The sequence below is a fragment of the Lissotriton helveticus genome, chromosome 5_1, assembly GCF_964261635.1.
Source record: "Lissotriton helveticus chromosome 5_1, aLisHel1.1, whole genome shotgun sequence".
NCBI classification, from domain to species: Eukaryota; Metazoa; Chordata; class Amphibia; order Caudata; family Salamandridae; genus Lissotriton; species Lissotriton helveticus.
In genome coordinates this window covers 63,535,417-63,561,596 of record NC_136065.1, presented here as the reverse complement: position 1 = coordinate 63,561,596, position 26,180 = coordinate 63,535,417, and the positions used below count along the sequence as shown (strand labels likewise).

The 26,180-nt window shown below is 47.5% G+C and overlaps 1 protein-coding gene across 1 annotated transcript in view; it reads left to right on the top strand.

Annotated features, from left to right (window-relative positions):
- The window catches only part of ATAT1 (alpha tubulin acetyltransferase 1), a 182,460-nt gene that overhangs the window by 46,025 nt on the left and 110,255 nt on the right, over positions 1–26,180 (top strand). Inside the window, exons 4-5 of the mRNA XM_078641706.1 lie at positions 10,145–10,205; positions 13,814–13,927. Coding sequence (XP_078497832.1) covers positions 10,145–10,205; positions 13,814–13,927 — 175 coding nt within the window. The remainder of the gene's footprint in view (positions 1–10,144; positions 10,206–13,813; positions 13,928–26,180) is intronic.

The following is a 26,180-nucleotide window of genomic DNA, read 5'->3' as shown; positions in this document are numbered from 1 at the left end:
ACCTCCAGGCGACTGCAGTGCGTCCAGGATCCTTTCCTCCATCCTCTCAATGCCTGGGCTCCTTTCCTCACCGCCAGTGCCCTTGTCCTGGTTTCTTTCATTCATGCCTTGTGTACAAGTCCAGGCTGCTTCACCCCTTGCCCTAGTGCATGTACAGATTCTTTCTAGGTTCCTTCCTTTCTTGCCAGAAGGTTAGACTCAGGTTTTAGTTTACTCTAAAAATAGGTAAAACATAAACCATAAATATACCTTTGTGTATCTCCAGGTTGCCTTCCTGCATGTCTTGGCTCCTCCTTTTCCTCCACGGTCCATGTCTTGGCTCCTCCTTTTCCTCCACAGTCCATGTCTTGGCTCCTCCTTTTCCTCCACGGTCCATGTCATGGTTCCTCCTTTTCTTGCCACGGTCTATGTCTTGGCTCCTCCTTTTCCTCCATGGTCCATGGCTTGGCTCCTCCTTTTCCTCCGCGATCCATGGCTTGGCTCCTCCTTTTCCTCCACGGTCCATGTCTTGGCTCCTCCTTTTCCTCCACGGTCCATGTCTTGGCTCCTCCTTTTCCTCCACGGTCCATGTCTTGGCTCCTCCTTTTCCTCCATGGTCCATGCCTTGGCTCCACCTTTTCCTCAGCGGTCCATGTCTTGGCTCCTCCTTTTCCTCCACGGTCCATGTCTTGGCTCCTCCTTTTCCTCCACGGTCCATGTTTTGGCTCCTCCTTTTCCTCCACGGTCCATGTCTTGGCTCCTGCTTTTCCTGCCACGGTCCATGTCTTGGCTCCTCCTTTTCCTCCACGGTCCATGTCTTGGCTCCTCCTTTTCCTCAATGGTCCATGTCTTGGCTCCTGCTTTTCCTGCCACGGTCCATGTCTTGGCTCCTCCTTTTCCTCCACGGTCCATGTCTTGGCTCCTCCTTTTCCTCCACGGTCCATGTCATGGCTCCTCCTTTTCCTCCATGGTCCATGTCTTGGCTCCTCCTTTTCCTCCACGGTCCATATCTTGGCTCGTCCTTTTCCTCCACGGTCCATATTTTGGCTCCTCCTTTTCCTCCTCGGTCCATATTTTGGCTCCTCCTTTTCCTCCTCGGTCCATGTCTTGGCTCCTCCTTTTCCTCCACGGTCCATGTCTTGGCTCCTCCTTTTCCTCCACGGTCCATGTCTTGGCTCCTCTTTTTCCTGCCACCATCCATGCCTTGGCTCCACCTTTTCCTCCATGGTCCATGCCTTGGCTCCACCTTTTCCTCCATGGTCCAAGTCTTGGCTCCTCCTTTTCCTGCCACGGTCCATGACTTGGCTCCTCCTTTTCCTCCACGGTCCATGTCTTGGCTCCTCCTTTTCCTGCCACGGTCCATGTCTTGGCTCCTCCTCTTCCTCCACGGTCCATGTCTTGGCTCCTCCTTTACCTGCCATGGTCCATGTCTTGGCTCCTCCTTTTCCTGCCACAGTCCATGTCTTGGCTCCTCATTTTCCTGCAACGGTTTGTGTCTTGGCTCCTCCTTTTCCTCCACGGTCCATGTCTTGGCTCCTCCTTTTCCTGCCACAGTCCATGTCTTGGCTCCTCGTTTTCCTGCGACAGTTTGTGTCTTGGCTCCTCCTTTTCCTGCCAAGCTCCGTGTCTTGGCTCCTCGTTTTCCTGCGACGGTTTGTGTCTTGGCTCCTCCTTTTCCTGCCAAGCTCTGGGTCTTGGCCACTCCTTTTCCTGCCACAGTCTGTGTCTTGGCTCCTCCTTTTCCTGCCACAGTCTGTGTCTTGGCTCCTCCTTTTCCTGCCACGGTCCATGTCTTGGCTCCTCCTTTTCCTGCCACGGTCCATGTCTTGGCTCCTCCTTTTCCTCCACGGTCCTTGTCTTGGCTCCTCCTTTCCCTACCACAGTCCATGTCTTGGCTCCTCCTTTTCCTGCCAAGCTCTGTGTCTTGGCTCCTCCTTTTCCTGCCACAATGTGTGTCTTGGCTCCTCCTTTTCCTGCCACAGTCCATGTCTTGGCTCCTCGTTTTCCTGCGACGGTTTGTGTCTTGGCTCCTCCTTTTCCTGCCAAGCTCTGTGTCTTGGCTCCTCCTTTTCCTGCCACAGTCTGTGTCTTGCCTCCTCCTTTTCCTGCCACGGTCCATGTCTTGGCTCCTCCTTTTCCTCCACAATCCATGTCTAGGCTCCTCCTTTTCCTCCACAGTCCATGACTTGGCTCCTCCTTTTCCTGCCACAGTCCATGTCTTGGCTCCTTCTTTTCCTGCCACAGTCCATGTCATGGCTCTTCCTTTCCTGCCACAGTCCATGTCTTGGCTCCTCGTTTTCCTGCAACGGTTTGTGTCTTGGCTCCTCCTTTTCCTGCCAAGCTCCGTGTCTTGGCTCCTCGTTTTCCTGCGACGGTTTGTGTCTTGACTCCTCCTTTTCCTGCCAAGCTCTGTGTCTTGTTTCCTCCTTTTCCTGCCACAGTCTGTGTCTTGGTTCCTCGTTTTCCTACCATGGTCCATGTCTTGGATCCTCCTTTTCCTGCCAAGGTCCGTGTCTTGGCTCCTCCTTTTCCTGCCAAGCTCTGTGTCTTGGCTCCTCCTTTTCCCGCTGTCGTCCATGTCTTGGCTCCTCTTTTTCCTGCCACAGTCCATGTCTTGGCTCCTCCTTTTCCTGCCACGGTGCATGTCTTAGCTCCTCCTTTTCCTGTCACAGTCCATGTCTTGGTTCCTCGTTTTCCTGCGACTGTTTGTGTCTTGGCTCCTCCTTTTCCTGCCAAGCTCCGTGTCTTGGCTCCTCGTTTTCCTGCGACGGTTTGTGTCTTGGCTCCTCCTTTTCTTGCCAAGCTCTGTGTCTTGGCTCCTCCTTTTCCTGCCACAGTTTGTGTCTTAGCTCCTCCTTTTCCTGCCACAGTCCATGTCTTGGCTCCTCTTTTTCCTGCGACGGTTTGTGTCTTGGCTCCTCCTTTTCCTGCCAAGCTCCGTGTCTTGGCTCATCGTTTTTCAGCGACGGTTTGTTTCTTGGGTCCTCCATTTCCTGCCAAGCTCTGTGTCTTGGCTCCTCCTTTTCCTGCCACAGTTTGTGTCTTGGTTCCTCCTTTTCCTCCACGGTCCATGTCTTGGCTCCTCCTTTTCCTGCCACAGTCCATGTCTTGGCTCCTTGTTTTCCTGCGACGGTTTGTGTCTTGGCTTTTCCTGCCAAGCTCTGTGTCTTGGCTCCTCCTTTTCCTGCCACGGTTTGTGTCTTGGCTCCTCCTTTTCCTCCACGGTCCATGTCTTGGCTCCTCCTTTTCCTGCCACAGTCCATGTCTTGGCTCCTCGTTTTCCTGCGACTGTTTGTGTCTTGGCTCCTCCTTTTCCTGTCAAGCTCTGTGTCTTGGCTCCTCCTTTTCCTGCCACGGTTTGTGTCTTGGCTCCTCCTTTTCCTGCCACAGTCCATGTCTTGGCTCCTCTTTTTCCTGCGACGGTTTGTGTCTTGGCTCCTCCTTTTCCTGCCAAGCTCCGTGTCTTGGCTCCTCGTTTTTCAGCGACGGTTTGTTTCTTGGCTCCTCCATTTCCTGCCAAGCTCTGTGTCTTGGCCACTCCTTTTCCTGCCACAGTCTGTGTCTTGGCTCCTCCTTTTCCTGCCACGGTCCATGTCTTGGCTCCTCCTTTTCCTGCCACGGTCCATGTCTTGGCCACTCCTTTTCCTGCCACAGTCTGTGTCTTGGCTCCTCCTTTTCCTGCCACGGTCCATGTCTTGGCTCCTCCTTTTCCTGCCACGGTCCATGTCTTGGCTCCTCCTTTTCCTCCACGGTCCATGTCTTGGCTCCTGCTTTCCCTACCACAGTCCATGTCTTGGCTCCTCCTTTTCCTGCCAAGCTCTGTGTCTTGGCTCCTCCTTTTCCTGCCACAATGTGTGTCTTGGCTCCTCCTTTTCCTGCCACAGTCCATGTCTTGGCTCCTCGTTTTCCTGCGACGGTTTGTGTCTTGGCTCCTCCTTTTCCTGCCAAGCTCTGTGTCTTGGCTCCTCCTTTTCCTGCCACAGTCTGTGTCTTGCCTCCTCCTTTTCCTGCCACGGTCCATGTCTTGGCTCCTCCTTTTCCTCCACAATCCATGTCTAGGCTCCTCCTTTTCCTCCACAGTCCATGACTTGGCTCCTCCTTTTCCTGCCACAGTCCATGTCTTGGCTCCTTCTTTTCCTGCCACAGTCCATGTCATGGCTCTTCCTTTCCTGCCACAGTCCATGTCTTGGCTCCTCGTTTTCCTGCAACGGTTTGTGTCTTGGCTCCTCCTTTTCCTGCCAAGCTCCGTGTCTTGGCTCCTCGTTTTCCTGCGACGGTTTGTGTCTTGACTCCTCCTTTTCCTGCCAAGCTCTGTGTCTTGTTTCCTCCTTTTCCTGCCACAGTCTGTGTCTTGGTTCCTCGTTTTCCTACCATGGTCCATGTCTTGGATCCTCCTTTTCCTGCCAAGGTCCGTGTCTTGGCTCCTCCTTTTCCTGCCAAGCTCTGTGTCTTGGCTCCTCCTTTTCCCGCTGTCGTCCATGTCTTGGCTCCTCTTTTTCCTGCCACAGTCCATGTCTTGGCTCCTCCTTTTCCTGCCACGGTGCATGTCTTAGCTCCTCCTTTTCCTGTCACAGTCCATGTCTTGGTTCCTCGTTTTCCTGCGACTGTTTGTGTCTTGGCTCCTCCTTTTCCTGCCAAGCTCCGTGTCTTGGCTCCTCGTTTTCCTGCGACGGTTTGTGTCTTGGCTCCTCCTTTTCTTGCCAAGCTCTGTGTCTTGGCTCCTCCTTTTCCTGCCACAGTTTGTGTCTTAGCTCCTCCTTTTCCTGCCACAGTCCATGTCTTGGCTCCTCTTTTTCCTGCGACGGTTTGTGTCTTGGCTCCTCCTTTTCCTGCCGAGCTCCGTGTCTTGGCTCATCGTTTTTCAGCGACGGTTTGTTTCTTGGGTCCTCCATTTCCTGCCAAGCTCTGTGTCTTGGCTCCTCCTTTTCCTGCCACAGTTTGTGTCTTGGTTCCTCCTTTGACTCCACGGTCCATGTCTTGGCTCCTCCTTTTCCTGCCACAGTCCATGTCTTGGCTCCTTGTTTTCCTGCGACGGTTTGTGTCTTGGCTTTTCCTGCCAAGCTCTGTGTCTTGGCTCCTCCTTTTCCTGCCAAGCTCCATGTCTTGGCTCCTCGTTTTCCTGCGACTGTTTGTGTCTTGGCTCCTCCTTTTCCTGTCAAGCTCTGTGTCTTGGCTCCTCCTTTTCCTGCCACGGTTTGTGTCTTGGCTCCTCCTTTTCCTGCCACAGTCCATGTCTTGGCTCCTCTTTTTCCTGCGACGGTTTGTGTCTTGGCTCCTCCTTTTCCTGCCAAGCTCCGTGTCTTGGCTCCTCGTTTTTCAGCGACGGTTTGTTTCTTGGCTCCTCCATTTCCTGCCAAGCTCTGTGTCTTGGTTCCTCCTTTTCCTCCACGGTCCATGTCTTGGCTCCTCCTTTTCCTGCCACAGTCCATGTCTTGGCTCCTTGTTTTCCTGCGACGGTTTGTGTCTTGGCTTTTCCTGTCAAGCTGTGTGTCTTGGCTCCTCCTTTTCCTGCCACGGTTTGTGTCTTGGCTCCTCCTTTTCCTCCACGGTCCATGTCTTGGCTCCTCCTTTTCCTGCCACAGTCCATGTCTTGGCTCCTTGTTTTCCTGCGACAGTTTGTGTCTTGGCTCCTCCTTTTCCTCTACGGTCCATGTCTTGGCTCCTCCTTTTCCTCCACGGTCCATGTCTTGGCTCCTCCTTTTCTTTCCACGGTCCATGTCTTTGCTCCTCGTTTTCCTGCCACAGTCCAAGTCTTGGCTCCTCGTTTTCCTGCGACAGTTTGTGTCTTGGCTCCTCCTTTTCCTGCCAAGCTCCGTGTCTTGGCTCCTCGTTTTCCTGCGACGGTTTGTGTCTTGGCTCCTCCTTTTCCTGCCAAGCTCTGGGTCTTGGCTCCTCCTTTTCCTGCCACAGTCTGTGTCTTGGCTCCTCCTTTTTCCTGCCACAGTCTGTGTCTTGGCTCCTCATTTTCCTGCCACGGTCCATGTCTTGGCTCCTCCTTTTCCTCCATGGTCCATGTCTTGGCTCCTCCTTTTCCTACCACGGTCCATGTCTTGGCTCCTCCTTTTCCTGCCAAGCTCTGTGTCTTGGCTCCTCCTTTTCCTGCCACAATGTGTGTCTTGGCTCCTCCTTTTCCTGCCACAGTCCATGTCTTGGCTCCTCGTTTTCCTGCGACAGACGGTTTGTGTTTTGGCTCCTCCTTTTCCTGCCAAGCTCTGTGTCTTGGCTCCTCCTTTTCCTGCCACAGTCTGTGTCTTGCCTCCTCCTTTTCCTGCCACGGTCCATGTCTTGGCTCCTCCTTTTCCTCCACGGTCCATGTCTTGGCTCCTCCTTTTCCTACCACGGTCCATGTCTTGGCTCCTCCTTTTCCTCCACGATCCATGTCTTGGCTCCTCCTTTTCCTCCACAGTCCATGACTTGGCTCCTCCTTTTCCTGCCACAGTCCATGTCTTGGCTCCTTCTTTTCCTGCCACAGTCCATGTCATGGCTCTTCCTTTTCCTGCCACAGTCCATGTCTTGGCTCCTCGTTTTCCTGCGAGGGTTTGTGTCTTGGCTCCTCGTTTTCCTGCGACGGTTTGTGTCTTGGCTCCTCCTTTTCCTGCCAAGCTCTGTGTCTTGGCTCCTCCTTTTCCTGCCACAGTCTGTGTCTTGGTTCCTCGTTTTCCTACCATGGTCCATGTCTTGGATCCTCTTTTTCCTGCCACGGTCCGTGTCTTGGCTCCTCCTTTTCCTGCCAAGCTCTGTGTCTTGGCTCCTCCTTTTCCCGCTGTCGTCCATGTCTTGGCTCCTCTTTTTCCTGCCACAGTCCATGTCTTGGCTTCTCCTTTTCCTGCCACGGTGCATGTCTTGGCTCCTCCTTTTCCTGCCACAGTCCATGTCTTGGTTCCTCGTTTTCCTGCGACTGTTTGTGTCTTGGCTCCTCCTTTTCCTGCCAAGCTCCGTGTCTTGGCTCCTCGTTTTCCTGCGACGGTTTGTGTCTTGGCTCCTCCTTTTCTTGCCAAGCTCTGTGTCTTGGCTCCTCCTTCTCCTGCCACAGTTTGTGTCTTAGCTCCTCCTTTTCCTGCCACAGTCCATGTCTTGGCTCCTCTTTTTCCTGCGACGGTTTGTGTCTTGGCTCCTCCTTTTCCTGCCAAGCTCTGTGTCTTGGCTCCTCGTTTTTCAGTGACGGTTTGTTTCTTGGCTCCTCCATTTCCTGCCAAGCTCTGTGTCTTGGCTCCTCCTTTTCCTGCCACAGTTTGTGTCTTGGTTCCTCCTTTTCCTCCACGGTCCATGTCTTGGCGCCTCCTTTTCCTGCCACAGTCCATGTCTTGGCTCCTTGTTTTCCTGCGACGGTTTGTGTCTTGGCTTTTCCTGTCAAGCTCTGTGTCTTGGCTCCTCCTTTTCCTGCCACGGTTTGTGTCTTGGCTCCTCCTTTTCCTCCACGGTCCATGTCTTGGCTCCTCCTTTTCCTGCCACAGTCCATGTCTTGGCTCCTCGTTTTCCTGCGACTGTTTGTGTCTTGGCTCCTCCTTTTCCTGTCAAGCTCTGTGTCTTGGCTCCTCCTTTTCCTGCCACGGTTTGTGTCTTGGCTCCTCCTTTTCCTGCCACAGTCCATGTCTTGGCTCCTCTTTTTCCTGCGACGGTTTGTGTCTTGGCTCCTCCTTTTCCTGCCAAGCTCCGTGTCTTGGCTCCTCGTTTTTCAGCGACGGTTTGTTTCTTGGCTCCTCCATTTCCTGCCAAGCTCTGTGTCTTGGCTCCTCCTTTTCCTGCCACAGTTTGTGTCTTGGTTTCTCCTTTTCCTCCACGGTCCATGTCTTGGCTCCTCCTTTTCCTGCCACAGTCCATGTCTTAGCTCCTTGTTTTCCTGCGACGGTTTGTGTCTTGGCTTTTCCTGTCAAGCTCTGTGTCTTGGCTCCTCCTTTTCCTGCCACGGTTTGTGTCTTGGCTCCTCCTTTTCCTCCACCGTCCATGTCTTGGCTCCTCCTTTTCCTGCCACAGTCCATGTCTTGGCTCCTTGTTTTCCTGCGACGGTTTGTGTCTTGGCTCCTCCTTTTCCTCTACAGTCCATGTCTTGGCTCCTCCTTTTCCTCCACGGTCCATGTCTTGGCTCCTCCTTTTCTATCCACGGCTCATGTCTTTGCTCCTCGTTTTCCTGCCACAGTCCATGTCTTGGCTCCTCGTTTTCCTGCGACAGTTTGTGTCTTGGCTCCTCCTTTTCCTGCCAAGCTCCGTGTCTTGGCTCCTCGTTTTCCTGCGACGGTTTGTGTCTTGGCTCCTCCTTTTCCTGCCAAGCTCTGGGTCTTGGCTCCTCCTTTTCCTGCCACAGTCTGTGTCTTGGCTCCTCCTTTTCCTGCCACGGTCCATGTCTTGGCTCCTCCTTTTCCTGCCACGGTCCATGTCTTGGCTCCTCCTTTTCCTCCACGGTCCATGTCTTGGCTCCTCCTTTTCCTACCACGGTCATTGTCTTGGCTCCTCCTTTTCCTGCCAAGCTCTGTGTCTTGGCTCCTCCTTTTCCTGCCACAATGTGTGTCTTGGCTCCTCCTTTTCCTGCCACAGTCCATGTCTTGGCTCCTCGTTTTCCTGCGACGGCTTGTGTTTTGGCTCCTCCTTTTCCTGCCAAGCTCTGTGTCTTGGCTCCTCCTTTTCCTGCCACAGTCTGTGTCTTGCCTCCTCCTTTTCCTGCCACGGTCCATGTCTTGGCTCCTCCTTTTCCTCCAAGATCCATGTCTTGGCTCCTCCTTTTCCTCCACAGTCCATGACTTGGCTCCTCCTTTTCCTGCCACAGTCCATGTCTTGGCTCCTTCTTTTCCTGCCACAGTGTCATGGCTCTTCCTTTTCCTGCCACAGTCCATGTCTTGGCTCCTCGTTTTCCTGCGACGGTTTGTGTCTTGGCTCCTCCTTTTCCTGCCAAGCTCTGTGTCTTGGCTCCTACTTTTCCTGCCACAGTCTGTGTCTTGGTTCCTCGTTTTCCTACCATGGTCCATGTCTTGGATCCTCCTTTTCCTGCCACGGTCCGTGTCTTGGCTCCTCCTTTTCCTGCCAAGCTCTGTGTCTTGGCTCCTACTTTTCCCGCTGTCGTCCATGTCTTGGCTCCTCTTTTTCCTGCCACAGTCCATGTCTTGGCTCCTCCTTTTCCTGCCACGGTGCATGTCTTGGCTCCTCCTTTTCCTGCCACAGTCCATGTCTTGGTTCCTCATTTTCCTGCGACTGTTTGTGTCTTGGCTCCTCCTTTTCCTGTCAAGCTCTGTGTCTTGGCTCCTCCTTTTCCTGCCACGGTTTGTGTCTTGGCTCCTCCTTTTCCTGCCACAGTCCATGTCTTGGCTCCTCTTTTTCCTCCACGGTCCATGTCTTGGCTCCTCCTTTTCTTTCCACGGTCCATGTCTTTGCTCCTCGTTTTCCTGCGACGGTTTGTATCTAGGCTCCTCCTTTTCCTGACACAGTCCATGTCTTGGATCCTCCTTTTCCTGACACAGTCCATGTCTTGGCTCCTCTTTTTCCTGCGATGGTTTGTGTCTTGGATCCTCCTTTTCCTGCCAAGCTCCGTGTCTTGGCTCCTCCTTTTCCTGCCACGGTTTGTGTTTTGGCTCCTCCTTTTTTTCCACGGTCCATGTCTTGGCTCCTCCTTTTCCTGCCAAGCTCTGGGTCTTGGCTCCTCCTTTTCCTGCCACAGTCTGTGTCTTGGCTCCTCCTTTTCCTGCCACAGTCTGGGTCTTGGCTCCTCCTTTTCCTGCCACAGTCTGTGTCTTGGCTCCTCCTTTTCCTGCCACGGTCCATGTTTTGGCTCCTCCTTTTCCTGCCACGGCCCATGTCTTGGCTCCTCCTTTTCCTGCCACGCTCCATGTCTTGGCTCCTCCTTTTCCTGCCACGGTCCATGTCTTGGCTCCTTCCTTTCCTCTTTAGAAGATTTCATGTCTTGTCTATCTCCTTCTCTACATGGCTGTGCTTCTTCCTTTCTTGTCCCTCCTTTCCTTCTACAGATATCCGATGCCCTCCCTCCCTGCATGTTCACCCTCTTTCCTTTTAAATCTCAATCACATCCTTGGCTTCTTCCCTCCCTTGTCCAGTGAAAGGCTCATTCCCTGTGTATTCCCCGTGAAGCTTACGCTCTTTGCCATCTTCTATCCGTGTTAGCCCATGTTTTGCACCTCTGTTCCCTCAAACAGTAACCTCTGTTTTTCTTGTCTTCCAGTTGTGGGAAAAGTACTGTGATGGGCTTCCTTAAGGTTGGCTATAAGAAGCTCTTTGTGCTGGTAAGTTTGACGAAATTTAGATAATTCGAGTTAATCTGTCTCCTCTTGGCCTGGCAGGCAGCTGGCTATAGGAAGCGTCAGGACAGTTTCGATGGGTTGTCTGGCTGAAGCAGATGATACTAGACCTGAACAACTAAAGAAAGCTCTCGAAGATTTAAGTGTTCATGACTTTTGGACGTGTGGCTCGCCGACTGGGTTAGAACACCGCATTAGTGGGCATTTTGTGCTTGTTTATGGGTGGCTGAAAGCTTTTCAGTGTGAAAGCTGGTATCCTCAGCTCTGCGTGGGAGGATTCTAAGACAAATAGCTCAGGAGCTACTCACAGCTCTCCAGCTACCTATAAGTATCTCTCCTATTAAAGTAGAAGCTTTAGCTTGCTTTAATATATATATATTTGTACCAAAATTGAAAAGCCTGTCTATGAAATAAAAATGGATGCATTTTTAGAACTGGTATGCTGATGTTTCGAGAAGAATTTTTGAATTTCTCAAATGTATTTAAAGTTGATATTTCAGTGATAAATCATGTGATGTTTGGGAAACGTTTTTTTTTACTAATAACTAACTTATTACCTTGCTGCCTAGGACATTGCAACTACGGCTGTTACGTAGTACACGTGGACAAAGTCTTTTGTTACATTACTGCAGGCAGTTGCGCCTGGTGATTGGAGGTGGTCACCGCTGGTAATGCTGGCGAGGACAGCCAATAGTGTAATCTTGTCTGATGTGGACACTATTACAACTCAGGTGATATTAGCACCCCGGGGTGGTCTTCAGGCAACATAAGCAGCTCTTATTACAGAAAGGATAGGAGGCCCCTACCCCAGAGCTTCTGTTTCTAGTTAGGCGTTGAAGGCCAAGCGCCTGGACCCAAAGAAGAGTGTGGGGCTTCTTGGCACCTCCAGAAGGTTTATTGAACCACAGCTTGTTCAAGTTCTTCCTGAACACGAGATTACTTGGTTGTTTACTCAGAGCCTGTACTCATTAAACATTCATCGCACCTCTTAGCAGACGTCTCTAGCTACACCTAGTCAAATAAACTGGCATTATTGACTGCCCAGTGTCCGTAAAGAAACATCAGTTAAACACCAGGTGACACATGAATGAACTGATCCGTCATGATCATGAGATCAATTGCAAGCTTGAGGACAGTCAGGAAAACTATTTAAGTAATGTGAACCTGGCAATGCCAGCTCAGTGATTGAAAAGGAAAATGTCATAATGTGTCTTGGTTAGTTAACCTGGAACCTTTCTAGAGAACTTGAATTCACTTAGGAGCATAGTGAAAATTACAGCATTTAAAGAGAACACACTCGGTCCTGCGGATCTTTTGAAAAAAGAAATGTCCCTTCTTTAGCACAAAACAAAATATCCAACTCATTTCTGTTGTAGCCGGGTTAGGGCGGGTTGGATGAATACAGGGATGTCTCCCAATCATGGGCGCATCGATGGAGAAGGTTTGTTGACCTGTATTTTTCATCTTTTACATTTCTTTGTCCTGGCTGTGCATGTGCCGAGAGCCACCATAGATGGTGAGCTTCTCGGCCAATTTGGCAAGGGTGCTGGTTATCATTTCTTTGCTGCAGTGGATTTTAACATGGTGCTGGCAGACAAGGAGAGCCAGTGGAGTTCTGTCAGTGTGCAGGTGGCGTGGCCATATTTCTTCAGGCCCTGGGTGAGACGTGCTGTGTCTGTAGGATGCCCCTAGGGGGCAGTGGAGTTCTGTCAGTGTGCAGGTGGCGTGGCCATATTTCTTCATGCCCTGGGGGTGACGTGCTGTGTCTGTAGGGTGCCCCTAGGGGGCAGCAGTGTTCTGTCAGTGTGCAGGTGGCGTGGCCATATTTCTTCAGGCCCTGGGGGTGACGTGCTGTGTCTAGGGGGGCAGTGGTGTTCTGTCAGGGTGCAGGTGGCGTGGCCATATTTCTTCAGGCCCTGGGGGTGACGTGCTGTGTCTAGGGGGGCAGTGGTGTTCTGTCAGGGTGCAGGTGGCGTGGCCATATTTCTTCATGCCCTGCGGGAGACGTGCTGTGTCTAGGGGGGCAGTGGTGTTCTGTCAGGGTGCAGGTGGCGTGGCCATATTTCTTCAGGCCCTGGGGGAGACGTGCTGTGTCTAGGGGGGCAGTGGTGTTCTGTCAGGGTGCAGGTGGCGTGGCCATATTTCTTCAGGCCCTGGGGGAGACGTGCTGTGTCTAGAGGGGCAGTGGTGTTCTGTCAGGGTGCAGGTGGCGTGGCCATATTTCTTCAGGCCCTGGGTGAGACGTGCTGTGTCTGTAGGGTGCCCCTAGGATGGACCAGCGGAGTTCAGCCAGGGTGCAGGGGATGTGGCCATATTGTTTCAGTCCCTGGGTAAGACGTGCTGCGTCTGTAGGATGCTCCTAGGGGGGCCACTGGAGTTCAGGGTGCAGGGGATGTGACCATATTGTTTCATGCCCTTGGGGAGACGTGCCTTGTATTTAGGTTGCCCCTATAGCGGTCAGTTTGGCGTCCTCAAGGACATGGAGCCATGCATTGGCACCATCCAGATGGGAGACTAGGAGAGCTTGAACAGCAGTTCTGAAGTCTCTTTTTCAAAGTAGCCGGGTCACGTTCTTTAGTAGAGGGTGCCGGTACCGAGCTACCTTCGATTTCGTGGCTGTGTGTTCCTTGAGGTGCTGTTGGTCTCCAAGTCCATGTATTTGAGCCAGGTTTGAACTCGTCGTTGCTTGCTATCCTTGGCAAAGTGTTCTTCCACTCCCTTATGCCAACACGTTTTGTCGTTATGGGGTGTGAACCCACGACTTCCTCAGGGCTGAGGCTTTCTTACTTGCGGAACCCATTCACCAGACGTTGGTCCCGTGCTCACTACGCCACTGGAGTCAAGCTATCCTGGCTGATGACGGCTGATAGCCAGAAACCGGTCCCAGGATGCTTGATTCCGGTCCAGGGAAGACATGGCTTGGCAGTTCGGACTGGACTGTTCCCATGAGGCACAGGGTCAGACGGATTTGCATATGGCCATGTCTGAACTGGGGTGGTGGAGTGAGCTAAAGAATGATGATGGATTAAACCCAGATCTGTGAATGGGGGTGAGTGTTTGATTTGCTCATACGCTCCGTCCATCATCCCCTTTGGTATCACTTTGATCTTTTCATATAGTCCTTCCTGCTCAGCTGATCAAACCCTTCTGGCCCTCCCGGTCAATGGATATATCCTTACTGACCCTCCCACTCAGCTGCTCAAACCCAGCTGTCCTCTCACTCAGTTGATCGTCCTTGATGGCCCTTCAACTCTGCTGAATAATTCTTTCTCACCTTCTTGCTCATCAGATCAGTTCTTACTGGTTCTTTCACTCAGTGGATCGATTCATGCTGGTCTTTTCGTTCATTGGTTGAGTTTGTGTGCTCTGCCTCTGCTGATCAATCCGTCCTGTCTCTCTCTCTCAGTTGATTCTCCATACCAGCTTTTCGCTCATCTGATCACACCTTACTCTTCTGCTCAGGAGGTCTATGCTTCGGCCCTGTCACACTCAGCTGTGTCCCTCCCACTTTTCTTCTTTCAGTGTGGTTTCTGGATGTGTCGGATCATCCAGTTGCTTCCAGTGTGTTTTAAACGGTTGCCTTGTGGTTGCAGGACCGCCATGGAGCTCACAACGAGGAGGAGCCCCTCTGTGTGCTGGACTTCTACATCCACGAGTCGCTGCAGCGGCACGGCCACGGGAAGGAGCTCTTCGAGCATATGCTGCAGGTAAGGACCGCCGTCTTGTTTCTGAGGGGCCTCATTTAATTTCCTAACTTTGGAAAGTCAAAGCTTGAGTTTGGGATTGGAAGGTGGGGTCAGAAGAGGGTTTAGGTTCCTCACAGACCGTGTGCATTGTATAAATATAGGCTGAGAAAGGAGGTTGGCCCGATGTCACACATTGGACATCCCCAGTAGTTGTACATCTGCCTTAGTGTCCTTGGAGTTTCTTCTAATGAAATGTATGTTTATTTGGATTGATGGCACACTGACAATTGTCATAGCTGTGAGGTGATTTTTAGGTCTCGCACCTGCGACGCATCGTGAAGCGATGTCGCAGCGAGGCCTATTGTCGGCTTTTCTGCTTACAAGGAGCTAAGGGAGACAAGAGATGGGCTCGCTCAGCTTCAGGAATCGGATCAGGTCGCGCGCGTGAGCTCTGACCGTGGACAGCATGGCTGAATCCGATTACGACGAGCGCTTCCATTGTGAACAGTTCTTGTTAGTTTGTATCAGCCTTTAGGTTTCAGTTGTGTTCTTACTCGTGCGTGGCCAGCTGGCTTTGCAAGATTTACAGCGTGTGACTACAATGAAGTGGTGCCTCGCTGGCGCCAGCAACTGCCTTTGAGTTATACCGAAAACAAGCCTTGCAAAGAATGTTAGGAAATTTGCCTCCTTTGAAACAGCGCATACAGGTTACACTGTGAAAGCAACTGCCTTTCAGTTATACCGAAAACAAGCCCTGCAAAGAATGTTTGTTAATTTGCCTCCTTTAAAACAGCGTATACAGCTTACACTGTGAAATATACAGGGAACAGCATTTTAAGACTACATGTATTTTGTTAGTTTTTTTGGAAACAGCGTTGTTGAAATGTGCACAGCATTTGACGGCTAAAAAAAGCATATTTGTCAAGTCGCTGGGTGCTTTGGAGAGGAGCAAGCTGGCTCTATTGCAAAGTATCAGGGACACGTGCGCAACGTCTATTGCAATGAAAGAGCTATATGCCCCTCCTGTCGTGTGTGGCACCACACGCTAAAAGAGCTTCAGGGCATACACACATACTTACTCGATAACTTCGATAACTTCATAGGTGTTTAAAAGACGCTGTGCATGTTAAAGAGGCTTTGTTGGTAGCTAGAATGAAGTGGCGCCTCGCTGGCGCCAGCAAGTGCTTTTCTTCATAGGTGTTTAAAAGACGATGTGCATGTTAAAGAGGCTTTGTTGGTAGCTAGAATGAAGTGGCGCCTCGCTGGCGCCAGCAAGTGCTTTTCTTCATAGGTGTTTAAAAGACGATGTGCATGTTAAAGAGGCTTTGTTGGTAGCTAGAATGAAGTGGCGCCTCGCTGGCGCCAGCAAGTGCTTTTCAGTTATACTAAAAACAAGCCTTGCAAACAATGTTAGCTTATTTCACTCCTTCGAAACAGCTCACACCGTGAGATATACTGTGAACAGCATTGAACGGGTACAAAAAGCAACACCGTCCTGTTTTTAGCAGCTAGCGGCATTGCAAAGTATTAGGCACATTCGTGCAAAACACATTGAAATAATACAAAAGCTTTAGCTTGTCCTTGTCGTGTGTGCCAGCCTATGCGCCAAGAACTGTAGAGTACACTTGGAATAATTGCAAAGTATTAGGGGCATGCGCACAAAACACATTTAAATAATAAAACAGCTTTACGTTTTTCTGGTTGTGTGGGGCAGCCTAGGCTCAAGCAATTGTAGGGCACACACACAGCTTCATCCTAGCACTTTAATGCCGTTTAGAAAACAATGTGCATGTTAAAGAGGCTTGGGTACTATTTCTCCCCTAGTAACAGCCCCTGCAGCGCTACTCTATCTATTGCTTAGTGTGCAATGCATTATACATGCACAGAACATTCCTAAAAACTACTGTCACGTGAATATACACAATAAAAATAGCTAGTAATAACACGTATTGTTACACACTCCTGCATTGTACACGCCTTTTATAATTATTATGTCACATGCATTTTTTGCCTACATGCAGATAGGAAATTAAACGTACTGCGCCGTACAGCCTACAAAGTGCACTTTAAAAAATATGCATACAATGTAGCCCAAATGTACATAGAATATGCTCCGAGATAAATGCATACGCACAAATGCTTTAAACCGTGAGTGTGCGATGCATTATACATGCACAACACATTCTTAAAAACTCGTGTTACGTGAATATACACTATACCAATAGCAAGTAATAACACGTATTATTACACACCTGTACGCTTGTGCACTGTACACGCCTTTTCAAAAGGTTATGTCACATGCATTTTTGCCTACATGCACATAGAAAATTTCACGTACTGCGACGTACAGCCTACAAAGTGCACTTTAGAAAATATTCATACAATTTAAGCCAAATGTAAATAGTGCTCTGTAAATATTCTCTAATATAAATGCATACGCATAAATACCTTAAATAGTGCTTGGTTATAATACGCTACAGTAATAACATATATTGCGGCTACACCTACGCAGCGCGTTTCGGGACATTTTCTTACAGTCTGCATACGCATTCATAATACTACTCGCTGTTACTTTATATATACATATCAACTACATATTAACATTTTTTTAAAACACCTTTATAATACATTGTGACTTAAAAAATGATATAACAGCAGCTTAGCAATATTTACTTTTGTAGCCTTAAAGTACAACACTATACACACAGCTACCTTTGCATTAACACCGCCAACGTGTACAAACTCAATTTGCATTTCAATACATTGCAAATACAAAACACAAAAATAACGTTAGAAAGTTGCGTATGCTCAATAATAAGTATTAGCACGTCACATATGCAAATACCGTTTAAAAAAAGTCACCAACTCTCAGGCTAACTGTCACGATACTGTAAAACATTACTTTTTAACTTGCCTTGCTAATTTAAATGCCATTTTTTCGTTGTCGACATAAATGCAAAATATTACATTTCATACTGATAGTCACCGTTAGTACCACAATTCCTACAATAGCAATCCCCTTACACAATTAACTATCCTGTATCATCGCTTTTTGTACTACAATACATTAGATTTACAGCAAAACACATAACATATAACACATAGCATCACAACAACACACATTTACAATTACATAATACATACATATTCACGAATACATTATAAATACAATCACGTATGCAGGTTACAATAGCGAACACATTAAAAAATAAGTATAATATTGCAATAAATAGCACACAATAAATACAAACACAAACATTACATACACAATATAACATATATGCACGTAGCGAAAAAAACATTTACAAAACATTCATATTCGCTTACGAAAACAAACATTACGATATTTATATATAACAAAAACATCAACACATACATGCTACAACACTAATATTTAACAACAAAAAACTTACATCGCAAACAAAGCGAAACTCCCAGCAAACACGACACTCCTTTCACAAGCAATGCGGTTAACAATCTAAAATTTAGACGCCCGGCAATTGGTACGTTACGTTACGTAATACAACGGAGCAATATTATTGGCTGCGGCACACGTCAAGTGAAAAATACACGTAAACCAAAAAATAAACTAGACAGCAACACTCGATAACTTACCTAGCGTTACAGAACATTATAGCCGCCATTTTCTTTAACATTATAACAATCTGCATACACACAACATATACACATTAAAAGCTGCACACACATGTAAACAGAAACACACACGCACTCACTTAAAGCCACAGCTCTTTACAAACAGAAAGATACACACACATAACCTAACACACAATGCTACACGCAACACAGTCCTGCAACAGTACAGTTATTATTTAAAAATGTACAAGTAAAAAAATCTGTGTTTTCATTCCGTCACACACTCACTTAGTGGATACAAGTGTCTCTCTACCTTTTCACAGTGCCATATCTCTTTAGTGCATCACACTAGCTATGAAGATGTCTTGTGTGAAAAACGCTATAGATATGCACCACAAGCTTCTTACACCTAACTCATAATATCTATGCAGCCACTTAATGCATACACACATGCTTCTAAGTTCTCACACTGTATAACTAGCGCGCCATAACTATCATTAGTCTACATCTCTTACACTGCTCTCTCTAGCTCTTTGTCTAAAGCTTATCTTAACACCTTAACATATTAGTTTTTAGTATACTGTTTTCTATTGCTAACTATTGTACATGCTTAGCTTCATCTACTACACATTACTCATTAGCACATTGCGGCTTTTACATTGGATCCCACCTACACACACACACACACACACATGCACTTTCTCTCTTGCACTCTCTATCGCATTCTTTCTCTCTCTCTTTCATACTCTCTCTCTCTCACATAAGGCACTGTCACAAACGTTATTGTTTAACAACTTTACTTATTTTAAAAACTTTATCTACAAGCATCTATAAACATGTATAAACAACTAGCAATAGGTACCGTCAATAAATGTAACTACTTTCACATTGATTGTTTTACTATTATTCTATTATTCAGTATTATGCAGTACTATGTAATATACTTATCAAAATAACAGCTAGGGATAGTTTGTTTACATTGTTTACCCTAAGTAAATATTTGCAACACAATAAGTTCTTACGCCTCCTTTGCAAACTTGCTATGCACTGCTCAGTACTTCACTTGCTCTTTCTCACACACACTAACTCTCTTACACTCTTTCTTTGGCATTCTTTCTCTCTCTTGTACTCTCTCTCTGTCTCTTGCACTCACTCTCTCTCGCACTCACTCTCTCTCTCGCACTCACTCACTCTCTCTCTCGCACTCACTCTCTCTCTTATTCACTCTTTCTCGCGCTCTCTCTTTCTCGCACTCTCTCTTTCTCATACTCTATCTCTCTCACATAAGGCACTCTCTCTCTCACACTCTCTCTTTCACGCTTTAGCTCTCACACCCTCTCTATCACACTCTCTCTATCACACTCTCTCTCACATTCTCTCTCCATGTTATAACTCACACACTCTCTCTCTCACACTCACACTCTCTCTCACAATCTCTCTCTCACACTGTCTCTCTCATACTTTCTCTCTTGCACTGTCTCTATCTCGCACTCTTTCTCTTTCGCATTCTCACTCTTGCTAACACTCTCTCTCTTTTGCATCTACAAGAAACACTTTTAATATATATAAAGAGCACCTTCCCAACTGTAAACTAACTATTTGTAAAACTCATAATAAATAATACAAGCTACAAGATATTGTTATACATACATAATAAGTCAAATGTTTACATATATATAACTATTTCTTTAAAATACTACTTAAGTATTGCTGTTTTTTTAGAAAAAGAATTTTTTTAGCATATATAATGCCTTTAATACTGTTTGTTTTCACAAATAATTTTAAGTAACATAGTGTTTAACAATAATAATTAATGTTTGAACATCTTTACATGACATAACTGTGCAATTTATACTTAAATGTTTAGTTAAACTGTGTGCAATTTGAAATGTTATTTATTCTTTTTACTTAATAATTTATGCATATACAATAATCCAATTAACAATATGTGCAATTTGCAACTTAAATGTTTACTATGACTTAATAGTATCAGCATATAGAGGAAAAATGCACATTTTGAGAGAAATTACATCTTACACATTACACTTTGTCTAAACAAATAGACAATGTTTACATATTTATTTGCAAACTACAGAATAAGCACATTGTTGACTCTCAGAAGACATACTAACAAGAAATGTTTATAACTACAAAAGTAACTGTCAATGTTATTGCCAACATTGCTTACTATTCAGCAACAACTAACAGCTTGCAAATAATCGTCATACAGCTATATAGACTTTGCTAAAAATTTCATGCAACACATTGTTATATACAATGCCAATAACTCAAACTTTAATGCTGCGAGACCTGTTGCATTGCAAATGCTTGTTTATTGACAGCAAGCCAGTTACGTTTTCTATTTATTGGGGTAACATGCTCGTATTTTTTGGATGCATGATTAATCTAGTCACTGAACTCCAAACATTTTGAAGAAGTTGAGGCAGCCTGGCTAGTTCAGATAAAGTTAGTTTAGTTAATGACTAATACCACATGTACATGATACTCTCAATTGATACAAGGAAGGGTTTTATTGAGTAGTTTCATCTGCCAGAAGTAGGAAGTTGCAACTTTGAAGATCTGTGTTTCCAGTGACAGTTGAGATCACAATAGATGCCTTAGTTGTGATCTGCTTCGCTTGGGTGGGAGTGCGGGGGATGGGAGGCAGGCTGTATGTGGATGCGCACTTAGCTAGAGAATTCTTGGTTATCAGAAGTTCTGTATTATTGGTTTTTAAATTCATGAAATTGCAAGCATCCATTTTTTAATTGATGCAAGAACAGAGGATAGGAACTCATTGGGGTTCTGATAGGGCAGGGAATTCTTAGGCTTGACTGGTTTAAAAATCAAATGTGGTTCCTCAGCATAGATGTAGAATTCTGCCCCAATAGAATGCAGGGTGTGTGTAAATGGAAGCGTGCCTATACCCACCACTGAATACTAACGGTGAGAATACCGAACGCTGTGGAACGTCAAATTTTATAGGTTTGACCTCTTTATTTGTATGGGGAAGAAAAGTGATTTGGGTGCAGTCAGAAAGGAAAGGTTCTTTCCTTTTCGGAGCTATATTCTCTAGTCCGGTTTACCAAAAGTCTCGTGAGGACCAGTTCATGGTCGTTGGAGCCAAAGATGGCAGAAAGACCAGAGAGAATGAGTGCTCTGATAAAATTGATGACCCATCTGTGAAGATCGTCCAGCCAGAAAGAACGACTAATTCAGTGCTGTTTCCGTTTCTAAAACTGGCGTGAAGAAAAGGGAAAGGGAGAGAGCCCTGCAAAAACACCTTGTTTCGACACAATTCCTCCTAATCTCTCAAAACTAAGAGGGATTTGAGACAAAAAATATTAGGGCAGTCTTACTGTGAACTGTTGTTTCTTCAAGGGGGCTTGCTGTGGCAGTGTTGGACTCATCAGGCACCTTGACTGGCTTTCAAGAGAGGTTGCACAGAGAGGGAAGGCTGTCTGCCTGCACAAGACCAGCTGTTCCATGAGTTTAGCAGGGTAGATGTTGGAAGGTGCCCCTGTGGGTATGGTACCGTTAGAGTGTAGATTATGTAAGTGATAGATATTGTGCTAAAACATATTTCGCAAGCCATGGCAGTAGTGGGGCAGTGTGCGGAGTCATAACAACTGCCAAACTATAGTCCTTCTAGGTCTGTAGCCTGCCGCAGTTTTTGGAGCTCTCGTCACCCCATGAGAATGCTGCAAACTGCCCTGCATGTTTGCCTCCCTTGTGATCCGGATGAACAAAGAGTGACCCTTGTGTTGGTTTCAAGAACCCTTTCCAAGATGGCTTCAGTGCTTTCTTCTGTGGCTCCGACGTGCACACCAGGTGCAGCAATACCTCAATACCTACCTTTTTCTCGACATTCAGTCCTTAAAGGTCTAGTTTTGAGGAGCCTCTCTTAAGAATATTATGTCTTATATTTTAGTGGAGGGAACTGCAAGAGTTGAGGCACATATAAGACCATATTTAAACAAAATAAGGGGACCCAATGTGGTATACAAAGAGACCTTGGGTATCAATAATTTGTAAGAACAGTGGTCCCTGGTAAGGATCTAGAATAAACAAAAAATCAATATAGACTAGAGTCAGTACTATATTCCTGCTGTCCAGCCGGACAGTGAAGTTTAATGAATATCAAGTTAAGGATCTGGAGACAACAAATAAAGCGGGACACAGTCCGGGCTCCTACACATTACAGTAAACAGACAGTAATGAAAACAAACATTCAGGCAGGGCAAGAAGGGCTTGTTTGCAATGTGAACAATTAAACAAGCAAAATGAAAACACAACCATTACATTTGAATATCAAATTAAGTTGTGTACACGGTGTCAAGCAAGTGGACGTTTTGATCCCTTTCCGACGATATTTGGACCATCATCAGGACAAAATTAATGCATGCCGAAGAACATAAGGCCACAGGTGCTGTGGCGGAGTGGCCATAGACAGCCGGATATTCGGTGGGGGGTGACGACGGGGTACGGTGACCTCCGAGTGTTTAATTAATGTGTTCCGATGCTGGCAAATGGCGGAGTGTTTGGGGTGTGTTGGTGGAGTGTTTGGCGTGTGTTGGTGGAGTGTTTGGCGTGTGTTGGTGGAGTGTTTGGCGTGTGTTGGTGGAGTGTTTGGCGTGTGTTGGTGGAGTGTTTGGCGTGTGTTGGTGGAGTGTTTGGCGTGTGTTGGTGGAATGTTTGATGTGTGTTGGTGGAGTGTTTGGTGTGTGTTGGTGGAGTGTTTGGCGTGTGTTGGTGGAGTGTTTGGCGTGTGTTGGTGGAGTGTTTGGCGTGTGTTGGTGGAGTGTTTGGCGTGTGTTGGTGGAGTGTTTGGCGTGTGTTGGTGGAATGTTTGATGTGTGTTGGTGGAGTGTTTGGTGTGTGGTTGGAATAGATCGTCCGAGCTCTGCGTCCACGCGGGAGGAGGGCACCCACTCAGAGCTTTGCACCCACGGGAGTGAACACGGGATAGGGGTAGAGGCCACTCTAGAGCGCGTGATCTGTGCCTCTGGGGATGGACAAGATCTGATCCCAAATGTACAATATTCTGTTAGTGCCTGTCTGTGTAATCGTTTTGGAAACGAAAACAGGATTGGGCAAAAAACGTGGATGCAGACTGCGTCACCCGTGTGGTCTGTGTAGAATGAAGGGGGTATTTGGACCCGAGGGCTGGCACATTCCTTAGAGAACGTAAGTGTAAATAATGTATACATAACTAGGTAGAAATGCGACTTCCAGCACAAGCAGAGGGAATACAAATAAAGTGCATGTGAGTTATAATCTTAAACGAACCCTGGTAGATAGGGTGCGAACCTGTGACCCCTTTACTGTGCCAGGAGTCTGAAAGTACACAGCCCCTCCCAGCTGCGCCTTGGCACGGCCTGAACTGGCATGCAACAGGACCGTATGCCATTAAAGGCTGAGACTGGGCAAAACATAGGCCCGGGCACAGTAATAAAAGTGGCCACATTTGTAAATCGGCCAGTTTGGACTTGTAAAGACGCGCTGTATGAACTGTGGAAGACGGCATGCATCGAGCTTGCTGCAGGCAATATTTGGGGAGATATCAAGGAAATCAACAGTGCAGGCCGACCCCCCTGACCCATAAACAAGCCCACAAACTGCCACACACCTGTCAGACCAGCCCATCGGGCACTGCTTGAGTGCCATATAGGCCAGTCCAACCCTGTGCCACAATGCTTCGTATGTATGGACGTGCAGGGGGCAGATCTCAGTCTTGGTCGGTTCCAAAGGCCCCACTGACCTGCAGTGGGCTGGACTGACATAAACACACTTCAGTGCCACATTTAAGATGTGTCATGTTGTGTCCAGTTGACATGCAGTGGGCTGGCCATGGTGCCCTTACTTGCTACGGTTATTTTAATTATGTATGTTAGTCTATTTGGAAATGGCCCAAGAAAGACTACAAATCCCAGAATGCAATGCATTCTTAAATGAAAGCCAGTAGCCAAGGGAAGGGGGTGTTTCAGAGTTTCTGTTACCAAAATCTGTTTCGATAATGTCACATACGCAATGCAAGATAGCAAACTACTCCTATTTTTTAAAATAATGTTTTTTACAACACAGCCAATGATACGGATGAATGAACAGACATTCTCCCTGCGCCATCGATGCTACGATTAAAGTTTCCATTTGAGGTGCAGGGCCTTTATCATTCCGAAACCCAGCTCTGAAGTTTCCCATTCTCAGCCCCATTAACACCCATTTGAGAGCACAAACATTCCATTAAAAGAGAGGGGGCGGGGCCCCTGCCCGAAAGCTGGGGGGCTTCATTAGTTTTTGCAATTAAGGAATATTGCATAATGGCCGCGGTACTTGCCACCGGTGTGCAGGCTGGCCCCACCCTGGGGCCCTGGAGGTGTGGGATGCCCCAGCGCCCTTTGTTATTGATAATGTTCGGCGCAGCAGGTGATTGGCTAATTAATAACAATGGCCCTCGTTAGCAAGTCCATCGCTGCTGGGCCGGGTCACCCCTCAGAATTGGAGACGATTATTTGTCAGAATACCGAGACGCCGACTTGAAGATATCCGGATCGACCGAACAGGCAATTGCCACAAGGAGATATTATTATGGTTGTCTGCAAAGAATAGGAGGTGGGACCTTTCGACTACGTGGAACAAACCTTTGAATTATACAAGGTTGAAAGCCCTATTTTGAGATTAACAAGAAATTTAGATCCAAACCTGGGAACCAGTTGAAGTACCCAGACCTTTGGTCCCACTACAGTAGGATAACCTAATATAGAAAACCCTTAAATATATGGGAAGACATTGACAAAGGAATTCTTTTGAAATTCTACACACCTTGAAACATTGATTGCGCCCTGAAGAAGTTCTGGTTGACAGAACGAAACGCGTTGGCTGGTGTCTTGTCTAGAAGTGGATCATTAAAAGAACATTGAATCTTGTATATCACGACTCAGCGTCTTTATAAGAGGACATTTCAAAGACTTATTACTCTCCTATGATCGGTGGAGATTCATTCTTGTAGCGGTGCTTTTCCACTCAGGATAAAAATAGACTTTTTCCCAAGTTTGGGTAATGCTCTTGGGACAGGGAGCATGTGGAATGTGCACGCTGGTTTATTGAAAATTGAATAATTTGGTGATATTTGGATTGGTGCTTTGTTTTGTGTTTAAGTGGTCCACTGTCCAAATTGTGTTGTAACAAAAATCACCCCTCAGAGTGTCTGGCGGTGCAGGGCTCCCAGCCCGGATGTGTATTGGCTGTCTGGGTCGGATACACTGGCCCGCTGGAGGAGTTGGGGTGGGCGGACACCCCTATTCTGAACTGACCCCAAGACGTGGCTTTCTTAAGACATGGGTCTTGCAAGGACGGGAGCCGACAGGGTGCCCCCGATATCTGAACGCGTAAAACAAAATAGTGAAGTGCACAGAACCTTATATCTGGTTCCCTCGGGGTGTGCCTCGTCACCACAACACACGTGTCCTGAACCTGTTCTTACATTTTACACATCATTGTTTTCGGGTGTGCTTCCACAACCAATGAAGTGCACCTAACAGTGCCCACAATGCATTAATTTATTCAATTCAAGCTCGGAGTAGGGGCACCCCACGGGGTGGAGTTATTTGTTAACTCGAGGTGTGCAACTTGGCGGCTTAAAACCAAGGCTGGCGTGAAAGTCCATGTCTGCCCTGCAACCCGGAGCTGAGGTCAGAGTAAGTGTGGAGCAGGGTGGCAACTGCTGGGGTCTCTCCTGGACGCTGCGTCTCCAAATGGGCACACAAGCTGAGGACAGGACATCATGGGACCACACGTGGGGTATGCCCTCTACATGCATGTATTCGACTACAAGACAGTCCTGCTCCCAAGCTTCCCAGCTCATCGTCCAGTCCTCACCTTGTTCTCCGTATTCTGGAGCTTTTAGCTCCGAGTATAGAACTGGATTAACAGGAGTACATCTACCAGGGCTTTAACTGAGATTAAAAAACTGGGGGCTCTCTGAGGGACGTGGCCGATGGAATTAAGGGCGTGCCTTAAAACACGTAAACTTAAAATCCGTGCTTAGCATAGTGCCGCCCGGCTGGTATTTTACTGCTTGTCATTGCATCCAGATATATCAGATACAAGGAACTTGGTACTTGCAACAAGCCAGGACTATTGGCTTTGTCAATGGTTGTTGGTTGCATAAGATAAATAAGCAACAGCTGTGGCTTTGTTGTATATAATATTGTGAATGCTTCCGTTCTGAAAGATTGTGAAAGAACTACGAGTGTCTTTGAAGTTACCTCAAAGGCAGTGAAGGGCGGCGCTGCTGTTGGAGTTGAGATTTGTTTTTCACCCCGAGGGTGAGGGCAACAATGGAGAGCCCGACAGGGACCCGTCTCAGCACCTGCTATTTAGAACTACCGGTGCTGAGAACCGGCAGGCCCCGGCCCACTTGAAGCTCTGACATGTACCAGAATGCAAAGAAAAACCCTGGGTTAGCTGAGCTATTCTCGGGTGACAGCTGTCCGTGCCTTTCCCGCCCCCCTCCCACTTTGTGCATTTTGCATAAGGTACTGCAGTGCATTTTGTATCTTGTGATGCCGGAAGTTGAGTGTATGTTATGCCTTGTGAAGTGGGTGACTGCTGTGTATCTGTGTGCCATGTGAGACAGGAATTGTGAGACTTCGACCTTCATTGAGGTTGGCAATGTAAA